Source organism: Drosophila montana, unplaced genomic scaffold, assembly GCF_035044405.1.
Source record: "Drosophila montana isolate Dmon_TW-CO22-7 unplaced genomic scaffold, ASM3504440v1 contig_3217_1, whole genome shotgun sequence".
NCBI lineage: Eukaryota > Metazoa > Arthropoda > Insecta > Diptera > Drosophilidae > Drosophila > Drosophila montana.
The window spans coordinates 68317-86961 of record NW_026998097.1 but is presented as its reverse complement, the minus strand read 5'-3'; the positions used below and the strand labels follow the sequence as shown (position 1 = coordinate 86961).

Sequence of the window (18645 nt, the reverse complement as noted above, 5' to 3'; positions counted from 1 at the left end):
CCAATTGTTTGACCCCCATTTTAACCAAAGAAGGATGTGTTTATGGGAAAGTGTAGAACAAATCTCAAATGAATTTGAACTACCGATTGGATGGTAAACAAAAAAGTTGTACCCATCCGTTTTCAACGATTTTTATGTGGAACAGTGAGGACAAACAGCATTATATATTGCGATATATAGGGTTGAAGCGACTGATCGAATGTCTATACACTGTAAAAATTTAGGATTGGTTTGTGATAGCTTGTCTAAGTTCTCAAATATTATTTATATTTTGGCAAATTCGAAACAAACTATATTGCATTGCAGTCATAGAAAGGAGCAATCGAAAATGAGTCTGATTTAAAACAATTTTATTGTTATGGGCGTAGAAAATAAAATGATTTTAGTTACGATTTCTTTACCAAATACTTGGTAGATTAACAATTGAATCAATTTTCTTAATATGTCTGCGAGGGCATTAAATCAACGGAGTTGTTAAAATTTGTTCTCCAGCTTTTTACGGATCCTACTGCATACAACCCATGTTGGATGAGCCACAAGACTGGGTATTGCGATTCCAGTACAAGCCGGTGGGACATGTGAGCACAGATGGGGTTGGGCCGCAGTAGATAAACTTTTGGCAATCTCCGGGATATGGCAGATATGGCATATTAACGGCATTTTTGCAGAGATACTCCGGGTCGAAAGGTGTATTATAGTCTGGTTGCGTTATTGGCTGGGATGTAGGCGGCGGCGTAGCAGCAGTTGGCACCAAAGGAGAAGGCGAGCTGCTTGGTGGCGAGGTTGCAGGTGATCCCGTGCAGCCCGCATATTGTGGCAGATCGCAGCGCTCGTAGTGCACATTCCAATGATAGTTGTTGGGGCAGCGCAGAGTAAGCGTCTCATAGTAGCGAGTGCAATCTCCCGGATATGCGCTATACCTGACAGGCTGATTAATATCTGGTAAATCCGTATTTTCGCAATTGGAGTACTGCCTGTAGTCACAGCGATAGGTCAGCTGGCTCCAATAGTAGTTATCGGGACACTGATTCAGATATGCCAGGCCATTCATGCAGGTGTAGTACTTGCGGCAGTCGCTGGGATAGGCAAACATCACAATATGATTGGGATCGTCGTAGGCTGGGCACTGGCCGAGTTGAATAGGTGGTTCAGTCGGTATGAGCTGTACGTTAGATGTTGTTATTCAAAGTTCCCGCTAACCAATCCTTGCCTCGACTTACCGATCTATTGCCGTATCCAATACCAACGCCATAGTTAGCCGAGGCTATGGCAAACCCAAGCAAGCAAATGAGGATCGTAAATTTCATCGCTTTAAAAGAAATGAATACTCAACTCCTGTTTTTTATTCCTGTTTCGATTAAAGAACACTTACTGTTGATTGTATCAGCAGAGTCCATTGAAAGTACTCAATGCTCTTAATTTCTACTCCCGCTTTTTATATGATTGCTTATCAATTTTATCGCTGATATCTTTATGTCTTGATCAGCGTAAGGAATGCGCGGCTATTAAGAATTAATATTGGTAAACATTAAAATACCAAAGAAATTGTTGTGTCGAGAGCTATCAAAACATGTGTCTTGATTTAATATTTATATTGTAGGTCAATATCAGGCACATGCAAAAAGTACTTATAGTAATATTTATATGCCTAGATATAATCTCATATTGTTTTAGATGTTGTTATTGACCTTGTGTCGAGTATAGTTGATAACACACTGCGATATTATATAAAGCCAAGCAACAGCTGAACAAAGCGGCCATTTTAACCACGAGAGACAAAAGTAAGTAAGCTATAAAATACTCAGCTTAAAAGCCAATTTGTTAACTTGTCTTTTATTTGTTTGCAGTGTTATTTCAAATATGGTTTATTTTTGCACTGTCTGCCCTGAACAGCATCTCGACATCACAAACTCTTCAATCGGCTGACATAACGCACATGCCCTACCCAGGCGACTGTAATCGCTACTACGAGACGCGAACTCTAAACTGTCCAGCTAATTCCTACTGGAGTGAGAAATTGCAGCGTTGCGAAACTATGGAACTGAACAACTGTCCAACATCTGCTCACACCTCCAATCCATCGGAAAATCGACATGATCATAGCTTCGCTGCGTTATGTGCTGCTCAGAATGGGGTTTTTATACCCTACCCCGGCGACTGCACTCGCTTCATTCAGTGCGACTATCTGCCCTTCGTTAAGACCTGTCCTCCGTACTTGTTTTGGAATTCCAAGCTGCTCACTTGCGATAAAATATGTGTGTAGCTTTTTGGATACACAAAATTAAGGATATTTTACAATTCCGAGATAAATATCGGTATACAAAGAATATAAAAGAAACCATTTCATTGCTCAAGTTTGTGTGTTTATGATTTTATTAAATTTATTGCGAATCAGAAGGATTAGTTACTCTTACAGATGCCAAGCCTGCAATTGGAGCTCTGCCTGTCAAATCCATAGCCATCGGCGCATTTGCCTTCGAAGACTTGGCTCTGTATGCAAACGTAAAACTTGGTACAATCGCTGTGACTGAAGTAGGCATTGGCATTGGCGGGATTTTGGCAGTCCGGCTTGAGGTCTGCGACACAGCTCCAATCCTTAATACACGCTGCACTCTCTGCACTGTAGGCCTCACCATATGGGCAGCTGCGCTTCATCAGATTCTTGTTAGTGCATCCGTAGTATTCATTGCAGCTCTCGGCCGCATATGTGCTATAGTTGGATTCGCACAGCTTCGCTGGGGTGGCGCATTTGGCCAGTGCCGGCGATACGCATTCCTGTTCGGAGCGTGAGTAGTGTTTGCCCAGTGGGCAGGCCACATAGACGGGCTCCATTTCGATCAAACAGATCCAGAAGTGGGAGCAATCCACTGATGGTATTTTTTCTCCTGCTTTCAATTCATTGCAGAACGTAACTGCAATTTCCTTGTCACTGGGAGTAGTTGGAGTGCAGGCTCTCTCGCTGCAGCTCTTCAAGATGGGATCAAAACAAGTGCTCTGTAGGCAGCTGCGCACTTCTGGCACTTCATAGGCGCATACAATAAACTGGTCATTCTTGTCTGGATAAGGCAACAAATCATACTGAATGCCCTTGCATTGCTGAAGGGCAAACAAAACACTTAAGTGACATAACTGTCGCTCAAAGGTTCCAACTTTTCGCTTACCTCTTTTAGATTTTGGGCTCTGGCTCCCAAAACAAATATCAAACCTACAATAGCAAGTGCTATAAACGAAATATTTCATTGAAACAAATAAACTGTTGATCCAACTACAATTCACTTACTAAACCCTTTCATTTCGTCTCCGTCCACAAATTATTTCGACTGTCTTTCTGGTCTCAAATCCGAAGACTTTTATACAGTTTCCACCAAAGGCGACTACCAGAATCATTTTTTAATTACAATTGCTCTGAATGTAATTGCTTTGTTATGATTTGTTACAAATATATCTTATACCTGGTAAATGATTTTGTATCTTTTGCTGCTCTGCATCTGGTGCTCCCCATACTCTTGTTGATTATTTTTTGAAAGCTTTTTTGCCAAAGGAGAACAAAACAAAAACTGTCTCTTCTGCATGGCGAAGACTTAATACCCTTGCAGACAAACAAATCAAGCGAATCCAATAGTAGGAGTAATATAATTAATTAACATAAATTCATTTTATCATTATATAATAAAGGGCAAAAACAAAAACGATTAAGCCTAGTTTCGAAAGATATTTATTAACTGACAGACGGACAGTTAACAGCAAGTCTATCAAAGTGTACGCATTTTGCGTTCGAATGTCAATACTCTTTGTGAGGGTACACAAAATAAAAATCAGCAAGTATTTCTGGGTATTTTGAAAGAAAGCGATATCGTTGATTTGTTGCATTTTATCGAAAGCGTTATCGCTGAGTTGTTGCTTTTTGACGGTTGACGTTTATTTGACATCGACTTGAAGTTCAAGGGCTGTTGCACTTTATTTGTAAGTACATTTATTTATCTTTTATGCTGTCTCTTAATTTTTTCATTGTTATTTTTCCTATTTCAAGTTAACGTTTAGTTTTTTTTTCTCGTGTAGAAACACAGTGAATTACTTGCTGCACTTCTTATCAAATTTTTGCGTAACTTATAAGTGGTTAACAACAGATAACGATTAATTAAGCCATGTCATAGACATAAAGAAGTAGGGCTGCAAGCGCATTGTTCTGGTTGACTGAGGCCGTCAATCGAAGATAGAAATATATTTTTTATATTTATACCCTTGCAGAGGGTATTATAATTTTGTCGTGAAATGTGTAACGCATAGAAGGAGACATCTCCGACCCCATAAAGTATATATATTCTTGATCAGTATCAACAGCCGAGTTGATATAGCCATGTCCGTCTGTCCGTCTGTCTGTTTCTATGCGAACTAGTCTCTCAGTTTTAAAGCTATCTTTATGATAGCCAGCTGGATCGGACCACTATATCATATAGCTGCCATAGGAACGATCGGTCGAAAAGTAGGTTCTTGTATGAAAAACATTTTTGTTTATAAAGTTATCTTAACTAAACTCGGTATTTATTAGTTTTACTACGCTCCCCATATATATGCAAAATTCTATAAGGATCGGGCAACTATATCATATAGCTGCCATAGGAACGATCGGTCGAAAATTAAGTTTTTGTATGGAAAATTTTTATGTTTTTCAAGATATCTTGACCAAACTCGGTCCTTATTAGTTTTACTACGCTCCCCATATATATGCAAAATCGTATTAAGATCGGACAACTATATCATATAGCTGCCATAGGAACGATCGGTCGAAAATTAAGTTGTTGTATGGAAACCTGTTTTGTTTTTCAAGATATCTTAACCATACTCGGCATTAACTATTTTCCCTGTGCTTCTTAGATACGGGCCAAGCACTATGAGCATTTTGAAAAGGTTGGGTCTGCAAGGGTATTAAATCTTCGGCGTGCCGAAGATAGCACTTCTTTCTCGTTTTAACTGATTTGCTAAACTTTCTATTTAACCATATTTAAAGTTAGACGATTTTCAAACCTTTTTTTTTGCAGCAGCAAAATATTCATTTCAGTAGAATGCTAATGTTGCTCTTTTGATATTATTGATGAATATATTTTGCAAATTTAACAAAACTCTCTCGTTTTACGGAGATTTTCTAAAACTCGCATTCATAGTCGCATCTCTGAAGTGGTTGGTTCCAGAATAGACCTGGTGGACAATTCATTGAAATTCCAATATCATAAACGCACTGAATGTATTTGGTGCAATCGGATTCATCGGGCAAAAATTGATTTCCCCAGGAGCAATCAGATTCCGGCGATTCAGGGACAGACGGATCGTTTTCGCAATGTTCTGAGCTCCAGCTGCAAACGTCTAGCGAGGGATCCCAGTAGAGTCCGTTGGGGCATGAGTGTAAAAATCCTATGCCATATGCGCACATGTAGAATTGATCGCAATTTGGCGCTGGCAGAAATTGGACACCATCTTCACAAAAAACAGGTGGTTCGAAGGTGGGTTCAATTTCTGTTGTTGCAGATGCTGATGTCTCGGTTGTGTCCGTTTCTGCAGATGTTGACTCGCAATGTTCTGAGCCCCAATTGCAAATGTCTACCGAGGGATCCCAGTAGAGTCCGTTGGGGCATGAGTGTAAAAATCCTATTCCATATGCGCACATGTAGAATTGATCGCAATTTGGCGCTGGCAGAAATTGGACACCATCTTCACAAAAAACAGGTGGTTCGAAGGTGGGTTCAATTTCTGTTGTTGCAGATGCTGATGTCTCGGTTGTGTCCGTTTCTGCAGATGTTGACTCGCAATGTTCTGAGCCCCAATTGCAAATGTCTAGCGAGGGATCCCAGTAGAGTCCGTTGGGGCATGAGTGTAAAAATCCTATTCCATATGCGCACATGTAGAATTGATCGCAATTTGGCGCTGGCAGAAATTGGACACCATCTTCACAAAAAACAGGTGGTTCGAAGGTGGTTTCAATTTCTGTTGTTGCAGATGCTGATGACTCGGTTGTGTCCGTTTCTGCAGTTGTTGTCTCAATAGTTGAAGTTTCCAATGTGGTTGACTCATCAATTGGCAGCGCAAAAGCGGTTATCGCATAGAAAAGTATTATTCCAATTAAGCTCGCTAATTTGTAGGATACGAAACAAAATGTCCTGTATTTTTTTTATGTTTTAGGTTGGATTTTGTTTGGTTTCTAATTTACCTTTCATTTTAACGGTTTGTTCCTATTCGTCTGCCTGCTCGAGTTCGTATGAGTGGAATAATACTGAACTATCAGACCTTATATACTTAGCAATATAATCCCTGTTTCTTTGGGGACTTACAACAATCAGTCGATTTGAACGTTTTTACCGCCCTCAATAGACGGAAATAGATAAGCGCGATTGGTTTTATTTACGACAATATTTCACTTCCCAACAAGATCATGGCTAAGTGGACTGAGTTATTAATCAATATTTCAAATTAACTTCAAATTATTTAACAAGTTTATAGAACTGACGGCTGGCAGCTAGATTTATGTACTTTCTGTCCATAGCAGCTGCACCCATGCACATTTCAATCAAATATGGACAGACTAGCGGCTATTGCAAGTTTTGTGCCTAAAATTGTATATATACGTTTTTCACACGTGAACAATTTTAGATTGCCCGTACTATCTTGAACTCCACATATATTTGCTTTGAAAACATCGCAAAAAACTTAAAAGTGCCCAAAAAATATTTAAATTTTCCATGCTTAGATTCTGCGAAAAATGGGAAACACGTCTAAAATGATTTTTCATAAAGATTTTTGGAAATGAATTTAAGCCCGAAACTTCAACCACCTAATATTTGTTTGGTCCCCATTTCCACCAAGGAGAAATGGATTTTCCAAAAACTGTGAAACAACTCTCAAAATAAATTGAACAAAGACCTTTGAAAACAAAAATGAAGCTGATTGAATGGTAAACAAACTGGTCGCAGGTAACTACTGTGAAAATTTCACTTTCCTGTCACTCTGGACAAACAGTTTTATATATAGAGATGGATAGACAAAAAGTCAAAGCAATAAAGAAAAATATATATCATGTTAGAGATGCCTTTGTCAGTAATTTAACCCAATGTAAGTGTGTAAAATGTAAACAATAAAATTTAATAAATAAACTTTATCACATATAATTAACCGGCTTAAAAAAATTAAACGATGTTAATGAGCTACTCCCAAACTACTAATAACTTCTCAATTCTACTCCCAATTTCAATTAATTCTGCGGGGAAAGGATTGTAAAACTGGTTGTGTAAAGTGGAAAGTTGTCTGCATGTCAGCCGTTCCATTCATATCATTCGGAATCAGGCATAAAGCTTAGCTGTTAATTACCCAAATAAAAAAACATTCCGATGTGTATCTCTCATTCTGGCTTAGTTTGCCTTTCAGCATTTTGTCGGCTGCCATACGATATATCACAAGCCATTTAAAAGTTGAGCAACAATAAAAAATTATAGAAGGCAACTTTTTTAATTGTCCAGCTAGCAGCTAATTATTTAGGCCAAAAAAAAAAAACAAAAAAATGGTTGCGGCATCAAAAATTAACGGTTTTAAACAACCGCTGGCTGCCGAGATTTGTCTAAAAATCAGCCAAAACACCAGAGCTTTATAGCCATTTATAGCCGTTTGTAGCGGTTTTTAGCAGAATTTTAGTAGTTAGTACTGCATACTTTCGTGCTGTCTACATAATGCGTTGAAATTAAAATTAAAATTGAAATATCTCGGGTACCATATGTCCGATTTCGAAATAACATACCTCTTTCTTCTCGTACGGATCCCGACTATCGATTGACACCAAAAAATCGGAATTCTAAGAAATGGCCCAATTTGAGAAAAACTACTATGTTTTTTGAAAAAAATTACGATGTTGGCTGAAAATGGCTGTGACCACGAGTCGAACGAGACCAATCTTTCCAAGATCGGGGCTTATTTGGCCGAGATACAGATAAAAAAAAAATGCCGTTATAATTTTGAAGATTTTTCGTTTTTTTCCGATATTTCGTCTAAAAATGGTCAGATTTTGGAAAGTTATACCTTTTTGAACTCGTACTGATTTGTGAAATCGACTTGCATACCACGTTTTTTGGTTTCGTTTGGAAATCCCAAATTTTTTAAAAAAAAACAGGCAGACGAACAAAAATCAAAAATTTCATTGCATACCCAAACGGAGCGGTGGAGCAGCTGAAGTACCAGTACAAATCTGCTTTAGGGAACGCTCCCGCAGGGAGTGCTGGGGCCCACGCTCTACACACTCTATACACATGACATGCCCACTGGCTCTACAATTGAACTCGTGGATCTACAGGACCTAACCATCGCCACATTTGCAGATGACACAGCCATCTTATCAAGAAATGAATGTGTCTACGAAGCTACTGACGTCCTGCAGCAATACCTCCACAAATTTGAAATGTGGGTAAACGCTGGAACACTGGCATAAATTTAAATAAATGTGCCAATGTGACCTATGCGCTCCGATGAACAGCTACAAATACTTAGGGGTGCACTTAGACAGGCGTTTAACCTTTAGTAAACACATCTCAAGTATCACAGGAGCCCTGAAAAGCAGATTAGGCAAATTCAGATGGCTGCTCAACAGTATCTTTAAAAAAACAAAGTAAACCTGCCTAGCTCCTGCCTGGCGATATGGTATTCAAGTTTACGGTATTACTGCAAAATCGCGCCTTACGAAAATCAGGGTGTTTCAAGCAAAAACGCTCCGTTATCTGTCTGGTGCCCCCTGGTATATGCGAACTTCCGATTTGGAAAAAGACCTAGGAGTGCCCAAGGTCGGGGACGTCATAAACAAACAGACTGCAAACTACATAACGCGACTGGGAAACCATCCAAATCGACTTGCTAGGCGTCGAATTGGAGGAGTCCGAACGCGGAGGAGATTGCGGAGGTCTCATCCAATCGATCTCCCAGATCGATATATATAGTCCCTGTAACCTTGTTTATTTTATATTAAATAGTAGACTAAGTAGTATTGTACATTTTCTAATAAATTTAATTTAAGTTGTTCTTATAATAAAAAGGAAAATTAAAATAAAGCTAAGAAATTTAAATTAAAAAAAAAAAAAAAAACTCCCAATTTCAATTTCTGCTAAGAAAAAAAGCTAAGAAATGTGGACACATTTGAATAAAATGAGTAACAATTTCAATGTGGCTTAAAAAAAGAGTTGAAATAGGATACTAAACGTATTCTCGACCATGGTTCAAGTATATCGATTTGTTGTTTACAGTCCTCACTTGATTCTGGCCAATAACAATGTGAATTTGATTGAAATATGTAACTTTATGCAAATCGTGTTTAGAGTCAGATAAGATAAATACTTAACTGCCATGTTATGTACTAATTAGATATTGATAAGGTGACCATAGACGATGCATTTCCAACTGATATAAATATAAAGAGCACAGCATGCACTTGCTCTAGTACAGATAAGTACTTGATCCCAGAACAAAATGAAATGTGAGTTTTGTAGAAAGTGAAGTGTTCCTAATTATCTCAGCCCAAGCACTATATCAAGGGAAATGTTTATTTATTTCAGTGGCCTCCTGGATATTTGTATCGTTGCAGCTGCTGCTCCTGATAACAGCACTCAATGCAAGACGATGTGTTAAGCCAAGTCCAGCACCAACGACACCCACAGCACCGTCCTCCACTCAATCGACCTCCACTCAATCGACACCCACTGACAGCGGCTCAACTGAGACGCGGAGTACCTCAACAACCGCATTACCCACTGACGCATCACCGACTCCAAGCGATCCAACCGTGTCAACTGAGGACCCGGGCACTCCAACAGAGTTGCCACCAACTTCAACAGATGTTGGACCCACCGAGGTGCCAAATACGACAACCCACAGCACGCCAACAGAGTTGCCACCAACTTCAACAGATGTTGGACCCACCGAAGTGCCAAAAACTTCAACCCAAAGCACATCAACAGAGTTGCCACAGACTTCAACAGATGTTGGACCCACCGAAGTGCCAAAAACTTCAACACAGATCACATCAACAGAGTTGCCATCAACTGCAACAGATGTCGGACCCACCGAAGTGCCTAAAACTTCAACCCTGGGCACATCAACAGAGTTGCCAAAGACTCCAACTGATGTTGGACCCACTAAAGACCCAGACACAACTTTAGGTGAAACATATACGGCACAGTCAACAACTAGAGCGACAGCATTGTCTACCCTTTCGACATCAACAACAACGGAGACCTATGTGGATGCCAACGCGATGTGCAAAAACCATCCCGGTGTGGAGTACCTGCCACATCCCTATAACTGCCACCAGTTTATACAGTGCGATGGTGACCGGGGATTTATTAGAACATGTGCAGGCGATCTCTACTGGGACTCTAAGGTCCTAACTTGCGATAGAGAGTGCGCCTAATACTAATATGCTACAAAAATATTTATATACATATGCAAATATATCCAGAACAAAAATTGTAAATGTGCTTTTAAATATTTTGGGAGCAGTAGTATTGCCATTCCATGGTTCGATAATGCACTTCATTCACAACCAATTAGGTGCTGATTATATTGATATGAGGGGAGTGGCCGAACAGAGTCTACGACAATATAGATTTGTTGTCTTCCCGGAATTGATGCAAAAGTCTTGAACTCAATTAAAAAATACTTCATGGACGCATGTTTAACAGAAACTACAATACTGATAAAGTACGCGCGCTGATCGATCGATGCTGATAAGCAGAAATCAATGTTAACTGCGATCTCTTAATATGTGTATATAAAGGGTTTGAAATTTTGGTAATTGGGCGGAGTACAATCATAGCAATAGACGTGGAATATTAGTGCATAGAAATGAAAGGTCAGCAAAGGACCACTTTTGACTCTCGTCGAGTGTTGACAAAAATTAATTATTTGCTCAACTTTCTCTAACTTTTCCCAATAGTTACTCTGCTTGCTGTGGTTACGTTGACCGCAGTGGCATCCCTTGCCGGCGCTGCTGATCCTGAATGCGTTTACCGCAAGCTACGTGGCCTGTCACCACATTGGCCGAATCCCACCAGCTGTTCCAGCTATTATCGTTGCTCCACCAAGAATACTGTGCGCTCCGTTAACTGCCCCACCGGCAAGGAGTACAATCCGAAAACTGGCAAATGCTCAACAGCAGGACGTGGTCTATGCAAACTGAGCCTGGCCGCGCCCCTGGCGGATGTAAGTCTGCGCCTCGAACTGATTCCGGTGATTCACTGCTCCTATATCTTATTCATATTTTTCTAGTCCAGCAACGTTTGTGCCAGCGAGGTGAATGGCGCCTATTTGTTGAAGACTGACTATTGCAAAGATTTCTATATCTGTAATGAGCAGCTGGCGTATGCCCAGTCGTGTGATGCTGGCAGCTACTTTGATATCCAGACAAATGCTTGCGTTCCAGACACAGACGGCGAGTGCTGGCAAAATCAATGCGCGGACAAAGAAAATGGCCAGTTTCTGCCTAGCAACACATCCTGCGCCACATATTACGTCTGCCAGGATCAGGAGGCCACGTTACAATCCTGCGCCAGTGGCACCTACTTTGACCCCACCTTAGCAGCTTGCGTCGTTGATGAGGATAACTCGCAATGCTGGGAGAACTTCTGCATTGGTAAACCCGATGGCTCCGCGGTGGCTGATGAGCACAACTGCTCTGTCTTCTACATGTGCTTACAGCAAAAGGCAACCGCCCAAGAGTGTCCAACTGGCAGCTACTTCGATGTATCGGGTCCGCACTGCGTACCCGGCACATGCCCCGACAAGAATGGCACCACCACCACCACGCTGGCTCCACCCACAGAGTGTGACTGCGCCGATGGCTCCAGTCATGGAGAGCTAGTTCCCGATCCGGATAACTGCCGTTTATATTTTACATGCTTCAATGGTGAACTGGTGCCCGGAGATTGCCATCGGGGCAACTACTTTGATCCTGAGATCAGAGTATGCGTGATAGACAGCAATAACTGCTGCCCCGACAGCTCAGCTTCAGACTGCGTTGATGGTGATGTGGCTGTCGATGCGCAGAATTGCAATCAGTATTATGTGTGCGAAGACGGCAACTGGCAGTCAAAGACCTGTCCAAGCGGATCCTATTTCGACACTGACCTTTCCACTTGCGTAATAGATGTGGACAACGTGTGTCCCCAATGCAGTACTGGCAGCGATTCCGATTCCGACTCTGGCTCTGGCTCGGGCTCTGGCTCTGGCTCCGGCTCAGGTAACGACAACAACACCGTGATCGTGACTCCATCTGTGCCAGGTCGAGTTACTCCTATTGTTGTGGGCGGTGTGTGCAAGGATATCAAAGCAGCTGTTGCTGCCGATAACTGTTGGAGCTATTATGCCTGCATCAGTGGCATCTGGAAGAAGGAATCCTGCATTGGTGGCTTCTACTTCGATGCCTCCGTGGGCATCTGTCGCACGGATGACAACAATCTATGCCCCGAGAACAAGCTGTTGCAGACGAATTCGCGTAGCAAGCGTGCAGCAGACAGCGACTGCACTTGCCCCAATGGCCAGGCTGAGGGTAGCATGGTTGCACATCCAACGGACTGCGACAAGTATCAACTCTGCCATGATGGTGAACTGATCGACGGCACCTGTGGTCAGGGCAATATATTCAGCAATAGCGAGGGCGCCTGTGTACCCGACACCGATGCCACCTGCTGGATATGTCGCAACAGACCGAACGGTTACCAGACGATCGACCCTGCTGATTGTACCTCCTACTTAACCTGCTCCGATGGATTGGCTGTGCCTTCCACCTGCCCAAGTGGCGAGTGGTTTGATGGCAGTGCCTGCAGAATCGATGTCACTGGACAGTGCATAAATCCCTGCAGCTGTGGAACTGGTAATGTGGCACATCCTATCTGCTCCAAATACTTCCAATGCACCGACGGAGTTCCGCAAGTGGTTGATTGCGCTGCGGGCGAGGGTTTCGATTCAGCGACTGGCAAATGCTCCGCCAAAGTGAATTGCACTGCTAATCTGTGCGCCACAGCTGACGATAACGCCGCCTTCCCTGTCGCCAACGATGACACAAAGTTCTACTTGTGTCTCGACAATGTCGCCACGATTCGTTCCTGCCCGCCGGACGCAATATTTGACACAACCCTTTTGATTTGTCTGGCCCAGCCTAGTGTAAGTGCAATAGTACACTAAAACTGGATATGGATAAGTTAACTAAAAGGTAACTAAACTCTTTATGAATTGCAGAGCTCCTGTGATCAATCGATATGCAAGAAAGCCACAGTGAACCAGGCTTACCCGTCGCTCACTTGTGATAACAGCACATTCTGTCTCTGCGAAAGCGATGGCGCCTTTTTGCAGAACTGCCCTTCGGGTTATACATTCAATGAAACGCTAGAAATATGCACATTTGTAAGTATTCGATTTGAAGAGTGCATAGAGTATAGAAATTTTTACTCTACTATCATATAATAACATTTCAGACGGGTCCTTGCGATCCTCTAGCGTGTCAGGGCAAAGAGGAATACTCCGTTTCGGTAAACTATGATGATCCGGATAGTTTTTGTCTATGCCGCGTCAGCGAACCCATACCAGTACCCTGTCCCATTGGATATTCCTTCGATGGCACACTACTCCTGTGCGTGCTTGCCCCACAGCCAGATGTAGGTTGAATTCTTAATATGAATTTAAATATGATCTATGCTAATACTCCAAAAATTATAGCCCAGATGTTGTCGCAACTATTGTGTTAATAAGGCAGACGATGTCACATTCCCAGCTCTAAATTCGGAAACTGGCTTCTGTTACTGCATCTCAGAGGTGCCCACGTATAGAGAATGCCCGCCTGGAAAAACATACGATGACTCTTTAGGCATTTGCTTGGCTGTAAATACTCTCCTTATCAGCCCCTTTTTTCCGAAAGTTATTTTTTTTATCTGTTCCGCAGGCGGATACCTCATGCATCTGCAATGAGTGCGACTCAACAATGTGTGCTGATAATATAATACCGAATAAAGCTTTTCCAGCTAAGGATACCATAGAAGGCTTCTGCATCTGTGAGGACTTCTGCGCTGAATATATCCTTTGTCCTCCGGGCAAAGAATTCAACACGGAACTAGAGATTTGTTTGGAGTCGGTAAGCGTGTGACTGAGCCTTTCATATTGCATTGATATTGATGATGAATTTCAATTTCTTTAAAATGTAGGGTCCAGATGTCTGTGATGCGACACAGTGTGATACTCTTGCCGAAAATCAGCCATATGAAGCAAGCAATGGCACTTTGGGCTTCTGTTACTGTGAGGGAGGAATACCGAATTACAGTCTTTGTCCGGATGGTAAGGTGTTTGATGCTCTACTGGAAATATGCCTGGAATCAGTAAGTCACTCAATTCTACTCTAATCCAATACAATTAATTATATGTCGGTTGTCTTCAACAGAATTGCTTGTCAAGCCAATATTGTGACTCCGAAAAGTGTTCATGCCTTCCGGAATATGACACATTCCCCTCATCGAACGAAGAGGATGACACAAGCTTTTGCGAATGTATTAACGGCACAGCAATCTATAAGAACTGTAACGACGGAAAAGTGTACAATGCCACCGATGGAATCTGCGAATTAGTTGAGGTGGGTTTGATTGCAGTTGTTGTAATCATTGTGGATTCTTAACGAGTGTATTTGACAGGCACCTAGCTCCGTTTGTACTACTGGAAAATGTGCAAAACTGCCTGATAACTCCAACTTCGCAGCTCTAACCACTACTTCAGGCTTTTGCCTGTGTATCGATGGTATCGCTATCTTCGAGTCCTGTCCATTGGGCAAGGAATACAATGCCACATTGGAATTATGCCTGGACACAAATACCAAAGCCAATCTGAAAACGGCTTGTGATGCCACTCAGTGCAACAACCGCGCTGAATTAACCACTTTTGCAGCCAGGGATTCGGTGAATGGATTCTGTACATGCCAGACCGAAGGAATTGCTACCTATCAGAGCTGTGGTGAATTCCATATCTTTGATCAGACCTTTAATGTTTGTGTGGTCGATGCTTGCGATCCGGCGCTATGCAGAACTCGTTCCAAATTTGACACGTTCGCAGCAAGGAATACAACCAAGGGCTTCTGCTCCTGTGATGTTGTGCCCACATATTATCATTGCACCGCTGGACACGTCTTTGACCTGGGCCTGGGCGTCTGCGTGGATGAAGTGACGGCGGCTGTTGCTGCCTGTGATCCTCGTGATTGCTTGAATCGTGCACGTTTCGAGGCATTTGCAGCGAAGAATACGTCCGAAGGATTTTGCTCGTGCGATGGAAAGGCGGAAATTGTAACGTATCACACATGCACAGGCGGCAAACTCTTTGATCGCAACTTGAACATGTGCCTGATCAAGGAACATGGCATACAGAAGAGATCTGTGGAGCCGGAGGAAAAAGTAAGATCACTATCATTCCTTAAAAAATTCTTCCAGAAGCTTGCATAAGCTTACTACATACACAATGCGACCCTACACCAATGACTTGAACCCATATAGAGCTTAGACGATGTCTTAAATTACACACACACACTTATATAATTACGTTTGTTATTTATGAGTTACTATATATTATGAGAAATTCCGCTTGATCCAAATTTTATACCTATCCAAATATATATACATATATGTTTATTTACGCAAGCTGAACTTTTATTTCGGTCTTTTATTTAGTTGGCTTCTAATTGTAGATCAATTGTCCATCAAGGGGTAAAAGAAAGTAATTAGCCTTAGTTCCACACTTTCAAATATCAACGGACTTTTGACCTTAACTTTAGTTACTCATTTTTTGTCCGCTTCTTGGGTTTTCGTACCCTGGATTTAATAACTTCAATTCAATTATGTGAATCGTATATCTGAATATATGTCAACCATTTCATTGCAGTTCATCTGCGAGGTGAATATGAAGCGTTCCGTGCCAGCGAACTGTTCCCAATACGAGATTTGCCTGGATGGCAATTGGCGCAGACGCACTTGTTCCGAGCAGCGTTACTACAATCCGGAGCAACAGCTTTGCTTGGAGCCGCGTGATGACATGGTCTGCAGCTATGCGCGAGTGCCGGGCTTGCCGCCTTGCGGCCCGACCACCGAATCCGACACAATACCGACCACAGATGGCAAGGGCAACTGTCTGCAATACTTTCGCTGTGCGGCAGGCAAATGGCGGCTGCGCAGCTGCCCCAGGCGCCACTACTATGCATCGCATTTGAACACCTGTCTGCCCATGCCGGATTTTGAGGGCGATGATTTTTGCGGCTGGTTCAATCGTAGCGAGAGCAAAGAGAAGCTTGAGTGCCAGCATCTGACAGTGCGTCCGCATCCAATTGGCTGCGATAAGTTTTTGATGTGCATGGAGAACGCCTGGTGGATTCAGCAGTGTCCGCTTGGCATGTACTTCAGCCGGCTGGCCAACTACTGCCTGCCAAACGATGCCAATCAGTGCCACCTGAACGTGAGTCAAGTTGAGTCAACTGCAGCCTGCGTGCATGGGCAAAAACGCGCTTTGGCCACCAGCTGCCGCTCGTACGAACAGTGCGTCAACGGGCAATGGATTGGCAAGTCGTGTGGCCAATCGGATCAGTTCGAGCCCTTGCTCGGCTGTGTGGCCAACGACGGTAACTGCCAGGGCAGCGGCTTGCGCCGATCCTGCCAGCAGGGCGAGCTGCGTGCTTTGCCACTGCCCGATGTCAACTGCACCCAGTTCTTTTACTACTGCGATGCGGACGAGTGGCATCTGGGCAGCTGTTTGCGTGGCCAGAGCTTCGCTCGGCAGCTAAACAAATGCCAGCCATTGGCCAAGTGCCAAGCTCAGACCACGAGCAGCAGCAGCAGCTGCGTGGGCCAGCCCGATGGCCAGAGCGTTGCGCATGCGGAAGACTGCACGCGTTTCTATCTGTGCCTGCAGGAGCAGCCCGCTTTGCTGCAAAGCTGCGCCTCCGGCAGCTTTTTCGATGCCAGCCTGGGCTACTGTCGACCCAACGATGGCAGCTGTCAGCAAATTGAATCGCTGTGCGTTAACAATACGTCTGGAGGCCTGATAGCGCATGCCCACAACTGTCGCGCCTATTACAATTGCTCCAGCTACACGCCCAATGCCAACTCCAGCTCCGGTCAGAATGCCGTCCAGTTGTTGTACTGTCCGGCGGGTGAGTACTTTAACAAGCAGCTGGCGCAGTGCCGCTTGGATCAGGGCCAGTGTCTACAGAAATCTCTACCAGACTCGCTGGCGACGCTGGATCTGTGCAAGAAAATGGTTCATGGCACGCGGCTGCCTCACCAGGTTTACTGCAACCAGTACTACGCCTGTGTGCATGGACTCGCCATTCTTGCTGAGTGTGAGTCTAAAATGCGCTTCAATGCAACTCTGGGACGCTGCCAGCCTGAGCCGAGTTCCGAGTCGGATGCCGGCGCTCTGCAGATCTGTCAGCGTGGTAAGCTGGGCGAAAGTGGAAACAGTAGTGCCCTCATCAGCTGTGACATTCTGCAGGATGGCAGCTACGTGGCCGATTATAGGAACTGTGCCAGGTACTATATTTGTGCGGGGGGTGTGCCCCTTATCCAACGCTGCGGCGCTGGCGCCTACTTCGATGCGGAGCAGCTGCTGTGCACGCCAGACGACGGCTCCTGTCCGTATGTACTCAATGAGGGTAATCAGAATGTGACCAATGCAATTTTGAGCAGCGATCATGAGCCACCGAATCCAGTACTGTGCGAGGGCAAACATGGACACCTACTGCCGGATTTAGCTAATTGCAACAACTTTTACATTTGCGTCGCAAACAAACTGCGCTGCGAGCGCTGCTACGCGGGCTACTTCTTCAACGCCACACTGCAGCAGTGCCAGTCCTTCGACCTGGCCACTGACGAGGAGCTGGATTTACAGGCGAAAACGGAGCTGACGGAGGTCATGGAATCTGAATCAGCTGATCCACAGCCGGCAGAGAAATGCAGCGATGCGCCCACCGACTTCGCCAGTCTCTGTGAGGTGATCGGCGAGGGTGCCTCCATAGCTGAGCCAGGCGACTGTCGGCGCTACATCAGCTGCGACGAGGATGAGCCCGTATCGCAGCGCTGCCGCAATGGCGAAAGCTATGACAGCCTGCTGGGCATCTGCCGGCAGAATGACGGCACCTGCCTCATGGAAAATGGCGAGCGTGTGGGCGTCTGCAATGGCCGACATGGCCAGCTAGCTCGGGACACACAGAATTGTCGCGGCTACTTTGTGTGCCTGCATGGCCAGAAGATCGCGGCCGAGTGCGAGGCGGGCCAATTATTCAGCAAGGCTACAAGCACTTGCGAATTGGATATTCTTCAGCAGTGCAGCAACAATTCTAACGAGTTGGGAAAATCAAAGACCGAAGAGTGACCACTGGGCTAAGTCTCTTATCAAACCAACTAAATATCCTGATTACGAGTACATGTCGACTAGAACTCGGATTTATATATATCTATGTCTATATTAGTGGTGTTGGGTTAAATAAAATGATCTATGGTTGTAACAGCTTTTTTTGACAAGTGCAATGGAAAGAGAAACGATATTTGCTGTTTAGAAAAAATTGAACCATTCTGCAGGTATACAGATATAAAATAGAAAAGTAAT

At 43.6% G+C, this 18645-nt stretch overlaps 6 protein-coding genes across 6 annotated transcripts in view; 2 read left to right on the top strand and 4 right to left on the bottom strand.

Moving 5' to 3' along the window:
• Nucleotides 1-18645, bottom strand: part of LOC135433370 (peritrophin-44) — a 40960-nt gene that overhangs the window by 22104 nt on the left and 211 nt on the right. The gene's annotated exons all lie outside the window — the stretch shown is intronic.
• On the bottom strand, nt 371-1296 carry LOC135433262 (peritrophin-1). Its single transcript, XM_064689276.1, has one exon. It carries the CDS (start codon nt 1091-1093, stop codon nt 506-508), a length of 588 nt encoding a protein of 195 aa, XP_064545346.1. The 5' UTR covers nt 1094-1296; the 3' UTR covers nt 371-505.
• Nucleotides 2393-3275, bottom strand: LOC135433261 (uncharacterized). Its single transcript, XM_064689275.1, has one exon. It carries the CDS (start codon nt 3238-3240, stop codon nt 2401-2403), a length of 840 nt encoding a protein of 279 aa, XP_064545345.1. The 5' UTR covers nt 3241-3275; the 3' UTR covers nt 2393-2400.
• Nucleotides 5079-6319, bottom strand: LOC135433260 (probable chitinase 10). The gene is made up of 2 exons (XM_064689274.1): nt 6203-6319; nt 5079-6123 (listed from the first exon to the last, which is right to left on the bottom strand). The coding sequence occupies exons 1-2, from the start codon at nt 6207-6209 to the stop codon at nt 5144-5146; spliced, it is 987 nt and encodes a 328-aa protein (XP_064545344.1). The 5' UTR covers nt 6210-6319; the 3' UTR covers nt 5079-5143.
• LOC135433279 (melanoma-associated antigen E1) lies at nt 9448-10495 on the top strand. Its single transcript, XM_064689292.1, has 2 exons — nt 9448-9499; nt 9579-10495. The coding sequence occupies exons 1-2, from the start codon at nt 9493-9495 to the stop codon at nt 10430-10432; spliced, it is 861 nt and encodes a 286-aa protein (XP_064545362.1). The 5' UTR covers nt 9448-9492; the 3' UTR covers nt 10433-10495.
• LOC135433323 (uncharacterized) lies at nt 10826-18450 on the top strand. The gene is made up of 12 exons (XM_064689340.1): nt 10826-10873; nt 10958-11223; nt 11290-12190; nt 12260-13182; nt 13258-13422; nt 13494-13673; nt 13735-13896; nt 13958-14146; nt 14217-14387; nt 14450-14638; nt 14697-15446; nt 15931-18450. Exons 1-12 carry the CDS (start codon nt 10867-10869, stop codon nt 18409-18411), a joined length of 6384 nt encoding a protein of 2127 aa, XP_064545410.1. The 5' UTR covers nt 10826-10866; the 3' UTR covers nt 18412-18450.

Coding starts and splice junctions, on each gene's coding strand:
- LOC135433262 (XM_064689276.1), bottom strand. CDS start 1,093: ATGTTTGCCTATCCCAGCGACTGCCGCAAGTACTACACCTGCATGAAT.
- LOC135433261 (XM_064689275.1), bottom strand. CDS start 3,240: ATGAAATATTTCGTTTATAGCACTTGCTATTGTAGGTTTGATATTTGT.
- LOC135433323 (XM_064689340.1), top strand. Junction 13,183..13,257: donor TTTGTCTGGCCCAGCCTAGT/GTAAGTGCAATA, acceptor TATGAATTGCAG/AGCTCCTGTGATCAATCGAT. Junction 14,147..14,216: donor TAGAGATTTGTTTGGAGTCG/GTAAGCGTGTGA, acceptor TTTAAAATGTAG/GGTCCAGATGTCTGTGATGC.